At 51.1% G+C, this 15,353-nt stretch overlaps 1 protein-coding gene and 1 long non-coding RNA gene across 3 annotated transcripts in view; one reads left to right on the top strand and one right to left on the bottom strand.

Moving 5' to 3' along the window:
* The window catches only part of LOC135919712 (uncharacterized), a 103,090-nt gene that overhangs the window by 35,899 nt on the left and 51,838 nt on the right, over positions 1-15,353 (top strand). The window lies entirely within an intron of this gene.
* Positions 1-15,353, bottom strand: part of fuss (SKI family transcriptional corepressor fussel) — a 45,560-nt gene that overhangs the window by 18,389 nt on the left and 11,818 nt on the right. Inside the window, exons 4-6 of the mRNA XM_070534711.1 lie at positions 12,736-13,142; positions 5,931-6,151; positions 5,592-5,701 (exon numbers count right to left, since the gene is read on the bottom strand). Coding sequence (XP_070390812.1) covers positions 5,592-5,701; positions 5,931-6,151; positions 12,736-13,142 — 738 coding nt within the window. The remainder of the gene's footprint in view (positions 1-5,591; positions 5,702-5,930; positions 6,152-12,735; positions 13,143-15,353) is intronic.

The following is a 15,353-nucleotide window of genomic DNA, read 5'->3' on the forward strand; positions in this document are numbered from 1 at the left end:
TTGCTTAAGGGCTAACTGAATTCCCTTAACGGCACGCAGAAAGACGACACGCTTGGCCCTGTATCGCCGGCATGAACGTACCCTAAGCGTTTGCCTGTTTCTGCATGCTTCGCGCTCTTTTTTCGGCACTGAACCTAATGACATTGCGGGATGAAAGCACGGTATGTGTAAAGCTTTCTCACATGAACGTAACTTTTCAGGACTCGACAAATCAGCTTAGAAAGCACGAAGTACGTTTATAACGCTTTTTGATTAGACTTGCGAAAGCGGTATATGTACGTAAAACGTAAGTATTTATGTGTGTGTGGTTGGCATATCTCTTCACACGACATTCACTGCGAACTTGTCGAGCAGTAATATAGCTTCTCTCAACTCGCGCCAGCGATGATTAGCACATAGAATGCGCATTCAGAAGGCCATCGGCCCGAAATTGACAGGCTGAGGGCTCAATTCTCGCCTTGGCCAATGGTACAAAAGTTTTAATTTGACCCAACATGTAACTGAAAACACACCATTGGTAAGTGAGATACAGGGCTTATCATGACTATCAGATAGAATAAGCCTTTTCCTGGCGACAATAACAGTTGATCTCAAGCATGCTATCAAATTGACGTGACAGTTACCTGCAGCCGAGGATATCAAACTGGGGGAGCGTAAGTGGGAGAGCGAACAATGTTTAGTACTGCACGAAAAATAATTTGCGTTTTGACATCAACTTAGAGTCAGTCGTCCTTTTGATCGAAACAAACCTGCAGTGCAAATTGTGTCTCGGGGCTACTTTTGCTGAATTTTTAATTACACAGTTCTCGTTCTCTAACGCAAAATGCTCAAACTCTGAACTCATTCCGTCTTTCCCCTTCACTTTACCGTTTTTTGTGATTTACGGCATTGCCTGCAAGTCTACATAATGTTCGCCAGTCAGATAGTCCGCCTCGCGACTCTTGCAACACGTCTGTGAATTTATGTGTCTGTGCTTGCGCGTCTGTTTGCGAGCGCTCGTCTGAGGGCTCGTCGATATACTAATATGTTCGCTGCAAACGGTAAGCAGTTTCCAAACTAGCGCGAGTAACTTGTACGCAACTTTATCTATGCATGAACTCGACGAGCAAAATACGCCCCGGAGGTCTCGCCTGCAGGGCGTCAGGCGTGTGAACGGTTCGCGAGTTTCGCCCTAGCAGGAAGCGAACCGAAATTAGAGATCGGTGACGATGGTATATGCATCACAAGCTACTGATTACTCTCAGCGACTGGTACGAACAGCAGCAGGTGAGGCGCGCTCGTCTCTCTCGCAATCGTTATTTTTGTCTTCGTGTAGTTTTCGATTACCATGGTAATGGAATGACGAGACGAGTGCGCAGCGCCGGATGGTTTCACCCTCCCCCGACCCTCCCCTCTTCTCATACACACTACATACATCAGCCTCTCCCACCAAGCCCCCTGTTAGCGCGGCGAGCATCGCCGTCGGCCCTCAGTGCAAGCGTGGCTATTTTGCTCTCGGCGTCGGAGCTGGACTCTCTCCCCAACACCATCACCCCCCCCCCCCTTTTTCTTCACCGTGCGTCCATGCCTCGTCGCCCCTGAAAGAAGTGCCTGGCGCGTTTCTGTTCATTAACGGACGGCTCCACGCCGGGCAAACGCAGGCACGGCAGCTCGTCGCAAAGGCGGCTGAAACATCGCGCACCTTTTGTTTCCGGGATTCGCGCGCCGATCGAGGCTTCGTCGCCCGCGGCGCCGACGAAGCGCTCGCCAGTGTCAACAGCGCGCTTAAATAAAGGCGCTCTGATTTCATGCGCCAGAGCGCTTTGAAGCACCTCTCGTGCGCGCCGAACAAGGATGGCATAAGAGAAAACGTATAATTCCCCACCGCTGGGGAGAAACGAAAGAAGTAAAGTAAACTGAACCGAGAGATCAATTAAAAAGCATAAACGGAGGCGGCCTGCATTGATAGGGTGTTGAATCGAAAACTCTGCGTCGCCGAGTTTCGGGCGCGTCGCTACGCTATATATGCAACTCGCGAACACCTCTTTTCTTTTTTTTTCCCGGCCAGCAGCGATTGCGGGCGTGCGTATGTGCGTACGGCGCGATCCTCCAGCTACGCTTCGACGTCAGCGTAGAGCCGGATCGTCTGTTTCAAAAGGACCGGTAAAAAATGCGCACTCGGAGCGAGGACCGGCGAGGACACTGCAGTGCCGAAAAGGAGAGGGGGGCGAGAGAAGAGGACGACGGCACGGCCCGAGAACGACGTACCGGGCTCTGTTTACCTTTGCCGCCGGCTTGCGATTTTAATCAGTGCTCAAGTACCCGTTGGAGCGCGCGATTCGCACGGGCGAAAGAGTTGCGACGCCTCGCTCCTCCCACGATACTGCCGGGTCTCTCTCTCTTCCTAACTCGACTACACCGGCGGTCAAGCTGCTACGCGCGCGCCTAGCGCTGGTGCGGCGACAATGCGCGTGTCTCGCGCTTCGATTAGCGCCGCCGCGTCGCCGTGTGAGTTGACACAGCGCCCCTTTTGTACCGCCGGGGCAGCTGGCAGGCGGCAGCGAGCACGACAAGTGGTGTCGCGTTTCCCTCCCATCCCTTCTCCTTTGTCGCACAACTGGCGGCCGCTTTCCAATTTGCGCTTGGGCTGCCTGTCTATGTGTGTGTGTGTCTGTGTGTATGTGTATATATATCGACGGCGCGATGTAACCCTCTCATCGGCGATCGGCCCGGGCCTGACTGCGGCTCCTCGGTGCTTCTCCGCTTGCGTGCGCCACGTTTACACATTCTCGCCGTCTCTCTGGTGCGCGCTCGTGTTTGACGAGAGGCGCGAGCCGAGATTGGATTCGGATGGGATCCGGTTGAGGAGCTCGGGCGCAGACGGCGCAGAGCGGGCCTCTCTCGTTTTGCTTTTCTTTTCTTTGTTTTACTTTTTTTTGCAGACGCCGAAGGGGGAAAATGAGGAGGAGAGAAATTCGTTCACCAACCTTCTCCTCCTTAACTGCTATGTCTCTATCCTCTTTTCAGTAACTTTGCCTAAGTATTTCCTCTTTCTTTTCCTGCGATCCCTATTGTTACGCGGAACGAAATGCTTCCCTCGCTTTGTCCTTCCCATTCCCCGTGTACGTAAGTGTGTAGGCAGACCGGAAATGATCAGCTTTGCTACTTCTCAGACACAGCTAATACGCGTTAGTTTCCGCGCGAATATAAGCCACTGAAGCAACCCGCTTTGCACTACGAAAAAAGGGTGCTGTCAGACCCCTAACCCCAGAAAATTACGAGAAGTGTAGGCTCGGGGGCGGGGATGCCTGCAACAGTAAACCAGATTTCCACGAAAAGTTGTTTTTGTACTGGCCTCGCGCGCGTCCTGTAGCTGGTCATGTTCGCGACCGCACGTATCCGCGCAAGGTCCTGAGTTGGCATCTGCCACTGTAACTATTTGGAGTTCAGGCACACGTTGCGTTGCAATGCGCGCCGGGGTAGTGCACACGGCAGGGAACGCCTGGCATATAAGAGTGTGCAAATATTCCAAACTTCCGAACGACGAATCTGAGTATTCTCCTATTCGATTCGGTTTTCGAACCGAATAGTCATTATTCGCAGGCAGGAATATTTTTTCGACTCGCTTTCGAATATATGAAATCGTCGACTGTGATCGATAAAACATAATAGAGTGTTTTAGAATAGGGGCCTCAAACGTTTTGGGGCCCTAAAGAAATGGCGTCGATACCACTGCGCATGCGCGAGAGACAAACTGCGTTTGGGTTTTGCGTTGGGCAGCTATTTCACTGATTTAGTGGCAGCCCCAAAAGTTGCTCCAAAAGATTTGCGTAAACAAACATGGCGGCACCCATTGAAGCGACGGCTCTAACATAGCACCAAACTGGGTTCGATTCGTGTTAGCGCGTGAAGTTCGCAAGCTAGGATAAGCGACTGCGGTTATCGCTTTCTCTCAACTAGCGTGTGTTATGAAGATTAATTCATTAGGCGCCGCTGATTCCGAATTCGATTGTGGATTTTATGGCTCGTAGGCCTAAGACGGCTTAGCTTAATTGGCTGGTGAAGACACGTAAAGTTGGTTACTCAAAACTAAGCGCAACGTAATTGTTTGCTGCTTGAATAACTTCTAAATTGTAATTAAACGTGAATGCACGAAAGTCAAAATTACTATTCTTATCATAAAATGGTGTATCTTATTTAATTATTTCTAACAGCTTTTCTTTGACGCCTTAGTGGCGCTTTCAGCGCAAGGCGCTATCACCAAACGCAAATCCCTATTCTAAAACTCTTCGCTCTTGTGTGCCCCAACGCCAACACCCGCAAAGCCCCCTATTTCAGCAATCTCTAATATTGAATCGTTAAATGTATATGTTGTGGAGTAGAACACGCTATGCGGCTCAAGCAGCCATTTATTTCCGACTAAACTGCGATAATTCGCATCACCGAAGCGTCCTGGGTATGCGAACGAACTGTTTATTGGTCACCAATGCTGCATTTGTGCTTTTAGTAAACAACGCTTCAGGGTGTACAATGTGATGACAGAAACTTGCTAACGTTGTGAATAGTATATGATGTTAGCAATTGTCTTATGCTAATGTTGAAGGCGGTTGTTCGTCATTCGAGCGCTACTCGAAAACTATTCGATTCGATTCTGGCACTATTGATTCGTATTCGATTCGGTCTCAAAGATTCCAACTCGCACACCCTTACTGACTTCCCGTGGGCCTGCATATCTGCTCCGTGCGCGTGATTCTCGCTTTTCCTCTGTCATTGTAGTCTACGAATACGAGCGTGTTCGAGACAGCTGAATTTACGCAGTATAACTTCAGGTTAAACTTCCCTACCGCAAACACACGCTTTCCCAGCAGGACTGTATAGATATAACCATGTTTCCTTTCGAGGTGGTGTATTTGGATTAGCTAGCTGATAACTTTATACTTGTGGGTGCGGGCGCAAGGCCCCCAATGGATACCTAGCGGCGCCCGGACCAGGGGTCTCGCCTTGGATCCGCCATCGGGTTGCAAGACCGCATTCACGATTGCTAAAAGGTTCCTGTCTTCTTGATGGTGTCCAGGCCATTGTCAAATAGCTGATGCTTAAAGCTGATGCTGTCCAATACCGTTATGTTTGCTTATAGAGTCAATCGGAGACGGTGTAGCCGCACTTTGAGCTCATCAGGGCAATTAAAATGGCGGATCGAACTATATGGCGGAATAGCCCCTTTCGGAAGAGCTTAAGCACAGCTCTCTCGCATAGTTTACATGCCCAAAGTATGGCGGCAGCTCCCAGCACGGAAACGATGGTTAAGCCTTAAACACGTGTCGCTTATCACATGCTAAGCGATTTCGTGTGCTTCGCACGCGCAGAAACCGTTACCAGCAGCTGCGGGTACTCGCCAGTCAAGCATCCTTTGCTGACCATCATATTTTGGCATGAGTGTAGCAAAAAGTCATTTCGCCGTTTACGAAGAGCGTTTTTAAGACAGTATCTAGAATAGGCACATCCGGTGTTTCATTCGCATTCCGCCGATGAAAATCAAGTATGTATAGACACTAACTAGCCCAAACTTCACGTCATTCAGGCAGATGGATTTCCCTTGCAAACGCACGCACCTGCTTGTTGGCGATACCAGCGTCACTGGTGTCCGGCACCGGCGTGTGGCCACCGTCCGCTCGACTCTCGGCCGCCGTCTCCGAAGCCGCTGGGCTTGGCGGTGCCGACGCTGCGAGCACAAGTGACGTCGCATTACGTAAGGATGCTGCATCTCGGTGCTTTTGTGTGGGTTCTGCCGTCAAAAGTGTAAAAGCTATTGGAGAGTTGAATTAGCTGTACGCACGTGTACACGTAGACACGCATTCTTTGAGGGGCGCTAGCCGCTGCATTCTTAGCACGTCGCTGGACAAAAAGTATGCGAATCTGAGGAGCGCACGCTCGCTGCCCACATCACTCACAGCTGGTGTGCGCCGGCGCGGCGGCGGCCACCAGCGTGCGGCCGTCGTCACTGCTGGTGTCGGTGACGTCCACCTCGCCGTGAAAGCTGTCCTCGTCCTCGTCCTCGGAGCGCGCCCCGTCGCTGGCCTCGGAGCCCGCCGCCGCACCCGTCGCACCGCCACCCGAGGCGGCACGGCTCGGGTCCGTGGTCGTGTCGCATGCGGGTGTCGAAGACCGCAGCCTGCGACGTCGAGTGCACCCGGCCGTCTATACTTGGGAGAGAGCCCCACATCGCTCGAAGCCAACTGTGGTGGCTCCAAATTCAAATGCATAGTGGGGGTCACGTGTTTAGCGCCACAAAAAACAAGCACTGACAGAGAACAGGCAGCACAAGCGCTTGTCATGTCTCCTCTCTGTGAAATCTGTTTTCTTCTCCATTTTCTTTGCCACTAAAGACATAAACATTAGTATAATTTGTGAGCAAACATCGATAAGCAGGGGCCACAAGGAAGGAAGGAAGGAAAAAGTGTAGAAGGAAAGGCAGGGAGGTTAACCAGTTTAGCTTAACCGGTTTGCTACCCTACACATGGGAGCGGGATGGGGGGGATGAAAAATGGGGAAAGGAGAGAGAGAGAGAGCACAAAAGAATAATACACCGTATACGCTGAACTGACTATACATGAGTTGAAATGTTTGTTGCTTGAAAAGCGGCTTATAAGCCTTAAAAAGACACGAAATAGTTAATAAAATAAATGCATGGATACAGGAGCAAATCATATACCAAATAGCGTAGTTTTTGTGTCTCGAAACTGTGCTGTCTCAAAGTATTAGCCCAGAGGAAGTTGTGTGTTTCATCCACGAAATGTTTTCAAGAATTTGACTCGTTCGAATTAAAAAGTAATCACTTCCGTACATGTTTTGGGAGGTTGATAATTTTCTACAAACGTCGAGTAAAGGTGAAAGAACCCTGCTCGTGATTATTGATTGTAACATCGGACGTAGAACCGAAATACACACTATCGCAATCGCAACCCAGCCGCAGCGAACAGACGCTGTGGCTGGGCTGCGATTGATGTCCCGTGAATGTGCTTTGCTCCTGTGGGACTCGAACGTTTGCACCGTGTGTCGTTGGCGTTCGTTGTGTCCGGATATACGGATTCATCTACCGCTTGGGTTACCACAACGTGAACAGACCATGCCGTACCGTCTGTGGCTAAGAGTTGCATTTACGAACTCACATGCCTTGCTTATTGGAATGGCCAACAGCGCCCCACGTGCGACATATGCAGCAGCGATGAGACGCTCGCACACATTGTCTGTGTCTGTCCACGATATAGCGCCCAGAGACAAGTGACGTTCGGAGTGCTGGACCAGTTGTACAATCGTCCACTATCAGAACTAAAAGCTTTAGGTCAGTGCTCCCAAAGAACATTATCGCTGAAAGCCTTGCTCGCATTACTATAAGGTTCCTGCGGTCTACTGGCTTTCGTGATAGACATTAAGAACCCCGCTCACCTACAGCTCTATAGTGTACGCGATTTGTTTGTGCCCGTCTCTCGTTCTCTCTCTCTAGCTCTCTCTCCCCTTCCACTCTTTTTCTCTTTTTATCCTCCTACCACTCCCCCCCATGCAGGGTAGCCAACCGGAACTACCTGTGGTGAACCTTCCTGCCTTTCTATGCATCCTTTTCTCTCTCTCTCTCTACACAGTACACCGAGCTAACTGCGAACTGAAAAGCTTTTTGCATGGAAAATAGCTTATAGATTTTAAAAAGGACATTGAAGAAGAATAAACACAGGGAAATAGAGATAAAGCAACGAGAGGAAAGGCAAGGAAGTCAACCAGATGAGCATCCAGTTTGCTACACTGCACTGGGAAGTAAGGGAAAGGGGGAATTGAAAGCGGAAAGAGTGATCACAGTGTTCACATGGGAGGATGCACAGGAGGTCACTCAGGCTGGTGCACTTTAAGAACTGCAGTTGGGCGCGTATAGCCTTTTGCGCCAGCGTTAAATGTGGCCGTGTGCCTTTGACTTAGAAAATGGTTTCGGGTCTGTCCTGTTTAAGGTTTGTCTCCGGACAAGAAATACAAGAAGATACAGCAAATAATGCCAAGTAATGTGTGACCCTTGTCTTGCGCTAGCTGATTTCAACTTGTGCCTGCAAGTTTCCTAATTTCATCGCCCCACCTAATTTTGTGCCGTCCTCGACGGCGCCCATTGGGACCCATTCTGTAACTCTAATGGTCTACCGGTTATCTACTGTGCACATTACATGGCTTTCCGAGCTCCGTGTTTTTTTTTTCGCTTAATGTCGACTAGAATATTGGCTCTCCCCGTTTGATCTCTGATCTACACCTCTCTCTTTCAGTCTCTTAATGTCGTGCCTAACATTTTTCGCTCCTTCACGTCCTTAAACTTGTTATCGAGCTTCTCTGTTAACCTCCTAGCTTCTGGCGAATGAACTAATGGTATCGAAACGTGAAGTCCCCACCTATGGCTTAGTTCTGGCCACCTGAGGTTCTCTAACGTGCACCCACGATGCACGGTACACGAGCGTTTTTGCATTCCGTCCCCACTGGAATGTGCGCCGGCCGTCGCTGGGTTCGAGCCCGTGGCCTCGATCTCAGCAGCGCGACGCCATAGCCACTGGGATACCGCCGCGGGGCAAGTCCTCAGAAGATAATTGGTCACCGTGTCAAGGAACGGAACAGCTGCAACTGCGCACGCTTTGACCGCTGAACTGCGCACACGAATGCGCGGCCTTCCAAGGGGGAGGGCATAGCGTGAAAGCGGTGGCCTCCTGCACTTAGACGAAGGCGTGAATGCGGCTGAGGGAAACCTGAACATAATTGGCGCGGCGTGCGCCCCGCTAACAGAGTCATCAACGCAAAGTGGCGGTTCACCGCCGAGAGTCGCCAGTAATCGCTGCCGCTGACGCGTGAGAGGCGCTGAAGGTACAAATTGCGCGCAGTCAAGATGCGGCTGCTCGCGGTAAACAAAGACTTCTAGAGTAGAAATTGAGACCGTCTCTGTTACGGAGTGATTAACGCCGCTTCTTGGTAATGATAACACCGCAAGGGAAACCGCGAACTTTCGTGTAGTTATTTTCTTCAGGAATGATAAGTGCATCTCGAGGTTTTTAGTTTAGTTTTGAACCGGATTTCTGGAGGAAGGCGAAGTATACCAGACAACATTTTGTTTCGATCCCCTTCTCCTTTTCATTCTGTGTGTTTGTATGGAAGCGTTAAACAATTGCGCCTTCAGTGAAGTCACGTGCCGTAGTCGTGGCAAGCTCAGCGCAACATGGAGGCTCAATTTACACGGCAGCTGTGGCTTTCTGTCGTGCGCTACTGAGTCAGCAATAGTTTCGCTTTTAGTACGGTGCCCGCGGCAGCTGAAATTTGAACCCGCGACCTTCATAATCGCCAGCCTGGACATTTCATGAACCAACCAGCCCAAATCTAGTCATGAACTAACCAGGCCAAATGCACACGCTTCTGCAGCCTACACATACATATGCGTCTACGTGCATTAATTGATTTGTTCGAACTTAACGTCTCAAAGTAACTCCGGGGCTTCGAGATACGGCGTAACGGAAGGTTCTGGATTCGTTTTGACCGCCTGGGGTTCTGTAACATGCCCATAATTCAAAGTATACTTAAGCGTTTTCTTATTCCGTTGCCATCGAAATGAGGTCGCTGCGGCCGGAAAACTAACTGGCAACCTTGAGCAATATAAGTCTACATGCAGCGCGAACATACGTAGTATAGATGCATTTATGGCGGCCTTAGCGCAGGATGTGGCTCCATTCATCGCAGTATATTTTCCTTGGCTCGCTTTGCTCATCGCTCGTCGAACTCTTTGCCCCGAGGCAAAAACCGAGTAAGAACGCACAACGCGCATCAACAGCCCTCCAGCACACCTTCACGGGTCGATGAATTTGGTGTGCGTTAAGAAAAAGGCGCAACTACGCTCGGCGTCTAGAAATATAAGCACACCTATTGCAAGATATAAAGCGTGTGCAAGGAGTACAACCTACCGCATTTAGTATGGTCAGCACACTGCAACGTCTACAAAAGAACTATATGAGCACTGGAGGTGTAGTTTTAGAGCAGATATCTTTGCTGGTCCCTACATGATGTTAAAGCGCATACGGGCTTGTGCCGACCGAATGCCCGTTGCATTGGTTTCGCAAGTGCCGCGACCTGTTGTTACAGCATAGAGCACTGACGGCCGTATTTTGATGAGCGCCGAGTGCAAAACGAAAAAAAAAGCTCGCGTAGTCAGATTTGGGTGCGCACGAACGAACTCCGGTCGGTCGAAACTAATCTGGAGCTTCTACGTCAAGCCGGATCATTATTCCGTCTGTCTAGATACCGCGTTCCGTCACCCGCCAAAGCTAACCATCCTCTGAACGACCCGAAGTGGTCGCGGACACGAGATATTGCCGAATGCGCTGAAACAAGACACCGACAAAAAGACAGCTGCGATCACTTTATCTATAGTCGCTCATCTCGACTCTGGCACGACAACTAACTGCGTACCGGGAAAAGTTGCAGCGCGGGCCGTATTGAATGGTTGGAATCGCAGCTCACTCGGCGGCGTTCTGATATACAACGCGCGGGCAACACACGTACTTCACTTCAGCTGCACTCCGCGTATCAAGCAGAACACGCGCGCGCATGCATTCGTATACACCGACACACATACGAGAGAGCCGCATGGGGGGGGAGGCCGCTTGGCTGCATCGCTTCGCTGTAATCCTCTCAAATCGAGGCTTCCGTCGACGACAGCACCCGCGCAGCCGCCGCGTTCGGGGGCGTGCGGTTTCGATGCCGCGGATTATCCCGCGGTCGGCCGCAATTTCGCGGTTGCTCGGTCGCCTCGGCTAATCCGCGCAAAGGGGTCCTCGCTGAAAGGGGAGAGCGCCGTCCCTTTCTTCGCCGCCGGCAAAAGCGCCCTGTGTCGCGCTGCCTTTGTCGTCAAAAGGCCGCCGTTAATGAAACATCCTCCAGAGCCGGCACGGCTTTGCTGCTCTGTTTTGCCGGTCTTTGCTCGGTACAGGCATTATTAATTTGCGCTCGAAATGGGCTTACGCGGCGCTTTAAGAAGGGACTGCGGCGGAGCACGCTTCGCTGTTTCCGGCAGAGAAACGGCGGGCTCTGTGTGTGTGTGCCGCTGCGCTAATTGTGGTAAGAAGCCGGCCGCGGGGAAAAAGAAGACGCCTTTAATTGCGGGAGAGTCAATCGTGGAACTTGCTTCTTTCACTCCGGGGTTGCGGCCGGCGCGGACGCTTTGAAGGATTTCGTGACTGAGTCGCGTGAACCTGCGCGATGCGCTCATGAAAGCATTTAGGTAATGTGGTTAGTAAAGTTTGCAATCGTTACGCTCTCTCTCTTAGTTAGCCGCGTCGAGCGCGCTTATAAAGTAGGCTGCTTTAGGAACTTTTGAGAAGCGAGGACTGGGTGATTCACTAACGCCAAGCCCAAGATCAGTGAGACTTTTTTTTTTTTGCCCGCAAATCCTCTATTCAGGAAACATAACTTCAGTGCGGTTTTTAAGAGTCCTTTAACATTGTTGAGAGCGGTCGGTGCTTCACTCAGTTTCAGAGAGGCGGCATAGATTTCAGTCGAAGCCTTTAGCAGACCATGGAAAGGCAGGCGAGATTGCAAACCACTTCTACGTTACTAAACTTGACTCTGATTATTAAAGAAGCGGTCTCTCAACGTTGCACTAGCGCTGTCCGACTCGTAGCATCAACGAAGAGCTGGATGCTCTGTATACGCGCACTCTGTTGCCTTGTTCCACTGCATTTTCCAACCGAGATATCGGCCTTGCCAGAAAGCAAGGCCGGTATTCACAAAAAAGTTCTTGCGCCAGGACATTTCGTAAGGGCGAATGCCAGCCAATGCTGATGTAGTACAGCGAAGGCGTCCACCAATGGCGAAGAGCACTTACGAACAAGAAGCTTCGTGAATTCGGCCGTTTATGCAAGCGCTGCATGCATGGTCGTGCCGTCTCTGCTCGACTACTCATGCGGTCCGCCCGCCTCTAGCCAGCCAGAACGAAGCCTTTGTCTCCGAGATGCTACTTCTCCTTCCGTAACTGCAAATGGTGTGAATGAAGCAGTAACCGGTATGTGGTGCGTAGGGTGTTCAACGTCTACCATCATTGGCCAGTGGTGCGCAACTCCGCGTGGTTGCGCACAAGTTTTCGAGGTTGTTTCTTTCCGATGGGTTGGTGTTGACGTTGGTTGCCTAGTACTTGGCACGCACCCTAGAGGGATACTGGCCACACAGCGAAAAATCAGATAACCTGCAGGCCCCCGATTAGCTCCTCAGGACCCCAATGAAGTATTTTACTACTACTACACTCCAATATATGCCACAATCTGCAAAAAAATGCAAAAGAAAATAAGAAAGAACGATAAAAAATTGAAAAATGATGCGCACGGTGAGCACGATTGTCTTTTTTTCTGTCGATGCGTTCATGTTAGAACACACTGCTGTACAAATAAATGTGCCAATGGCGGCTGTTATCATCCGCTAGGCGGTTGTGAAACTAATGATTAAATGCTTGCTGGCGCTGGATAAGTTATGAAAGACTTTGAGTAAATGAAAGGCAGAACAACGGCTTTCAATGTCCATCAGCGGAACAGGAGAGACGTTTCTCAATGCGCCTCATTCACTTTCAGCAATCGTGTGCAACGGTGCCACGGAGCGCGTTCGGCCTAATCCATATTTTAGTGAAGCCGAAACTCAGCGTCTTGAAGTAGAATCAAACTCGAAGCCTTCCGAGTCGATCTATCCGGTAACGGGACTCACGTGGGAGACCTGGCGACGCGGCCCACGGCCGTGCCGGCCACGGGCCTGAAGGCGGACGCGTAGGACAGCGGCGGCGCGCCGCCCCCCAGGCCTCCCAGCAGGGCGGCCGGCGGCGCGTCGTCGGCCAGCGAAGACGCGAAGGCCGGCTCGGCGGCCAGCAGCCTCGGCGGTCCTGGCGGCGGCGGCGGCGGAGGCCATAGGGCGGCCGCGCCGTACGGCTTGGCGCCGCCGCCGCCCATCCAGACGTAGTCGCCGAACACCGGTGCTCCGCCGCCGGTCGCCTTGCTGCCGCTCAGGCACAGCAGCGGCGGCGGGAAGAGCGCTGCCGGAGCGCCGCTCGACAGAGGCAGCACCGGAAAGTAGGGCGCCGGCGGGGCGGTCACCGGCTGAGGCTGCGGCTTCGGCGCCTGCGTGCGTGCACCGCGCCGCTTACGTGCCCGCTCGCCGGTGGTCGTGAGCACAACATGCGGTTAAACCTCGTTATAACGAAGTCACGTCCAACGTGGACACACAGGTCGCACGGGGCGCTTTCAAGCACGCTCGAACCCGATCGGGATCGTACTTCTCTATTACGGTTGGCTCCCTTCCGCAGCTTGCGCAACGGAGCCAATCGAAATCTAGAAATTCTATCCTGATCGAGCTCGATAGCGACTGAAAGTTCCCCGTGTGACATAATATAGCTCCGTATTATCTGTAGAAGAGTGTACTTGGGTTGGCTGGTACATCTTTTTGCTACATACTGTATAGAACGTGGGTCAAACGGGAGAAAGAGATGAAGCGCGAATGAGCAGCGCCTCATCTGCTCTTCCTCATTGTCGTGTTCCATGTGCTGTTAGTTACTGTATTTATCGTTATGTATACGGTACTTTTTATAGATGTGAGCAATCATAGCGACGAAAAGAAGACCGCGATCGGTTCACTGTGTTTCCACAGATAAGTGACCTCGCAAGGCGCCTAGTGTGCTTCTAAGCGCGAATCCATAATCATCGTTACGGCTGCTTGTCCTGTATCTTATTTTTCGGAACCTTCTGATGGTTGTGCTATAGGTATAAGGCGCGTCATTAGAAATATTATGCTGATGAGTGAGCATGAGCTTGGTGAATTCGGTGATCACTGGAGTTGTACAGTGATTAGTACTGTGATGGTTGTAATGACAATACCCTTGAATTGTAACCATAGCACCGATACGTATACGTGCCATAAGAACGCACGCGTTACGCCGTACGGCGATCCAAGTGAGCGTTATTGTAGATTAGGTTCGTTCCTTTGGCTGAAACCTGCCCTGCGGCCTTGTGTTGAGCGAGCGGGTACAGTGACGTCGCTGTACCGGCAGGTGCTAGGTGTTTGTGCAACGACATGTGCAACTTGTTACTTCGCTAAACGATCTCTAATTCGATTGCGAGAGGACGACCAAGAGCAAGACCGTCTGCCTCCTGTGAGACAGACATCGCTTTATACAACGAAAATGACGCAGCACACGAAGGAAGATACAGGTGCAAGGAAAGGGCGTCACTGGGAACTAACTTTATTCCTTGAAAACATCCCAAAATATAGCCACGCCATACCACTCTAGATCGGTCAATATCAAATATGGGCTAGCTTAATGAGCATCTAAAAAATTCTAACTCAGATTTCTCGACATGAGCCTCACGCTGTCAGAGGAACATATCTTCTGGGCCTACTGTCCCCGATCATGCAAAGAGCTGATGCCCTGTCATCATGCGGCCCATTCAAAAGTCATTAAGAGAGATACTTTCTCTATGGTTTTGGAAGATACGCTGGTGAGATCTTGCCCTCACAGGATGGCGGAGCGATTTGACACTCAGGTCAAGCGGCTTCAGCTGGGTATCCTCGCTCCGTCATTGGTGCAGTAGCTGAAACCCTCCTTCCTAAACTGAAGGGAAACAACTCAGTGGCCCTTCTACACTGTGTGAAACGACGACTAGCGAATCTGCAAGAAGTGATAGTGCAATGATAGTGCAAGATACTGCAAGAAATGATAGTGCAATGCCGGCCCGGCATTGCACTATCATCGGGATTGGCCCACGTGATGAGTTTTATTCTAGTAGGGCCGCGTCACTCACGGCACGTGCTGAACGGCACGAACGCAGGTGGCGTCTGACACGGACGCCGGAGGAGAAGGCTCCAGTTTTGTGTCGACACACACGGACACGATCCTGAGGGAACTAGCCCTTAACAGCTTTGCTGTAAGAAGAACGACCGGTAGCGGATGGAAATAAGGCCAATAGTTGTACCTTACGCACATATGGTTGTGCACAACCTTAAGACGCCGCAAGGCAGCTTCGACACCTGGCACGCAGTCTCTCACTGACCGAGTGGAGCTCGCCAGACATAAGACTTAGACGACTGCATCGATTAAACCCCTCACTGCAACTCCGACCTCCATTCGGACTTCCTTGAGGTGAAGCAACGTTTCTCTGTCACCTTTAGTTTGGAGTTGCCTTCATAAAGGCATACTCTACATTAATTGGAGTGGCCGTCAGTGCAGCATGCGATGTCTGCGGCACCGAAGAAAATATCAACCACTTGATTTGCTACTGTCCACGATATGCCCCAGAAAGACAAGAACTTGCTAACGCTCTCCAAAAACTGGACAA

This window comes from Dermacentor albipictus, chromosome 2 (assembly GCF_038994185.2).
Source record: "Dermacentor albipictus isolate Rhodes 1998 colony chromosome 2, USDA_Dalb.pri_finalv2, whole genome shotgun sequence".
NCBI classification, from domain to species: Eukaryota; Metazoa; Arthropoda; class Arachnida; order Ixodida; family Ixodidae; genus Dermacentor; species Dermacentor albipictus.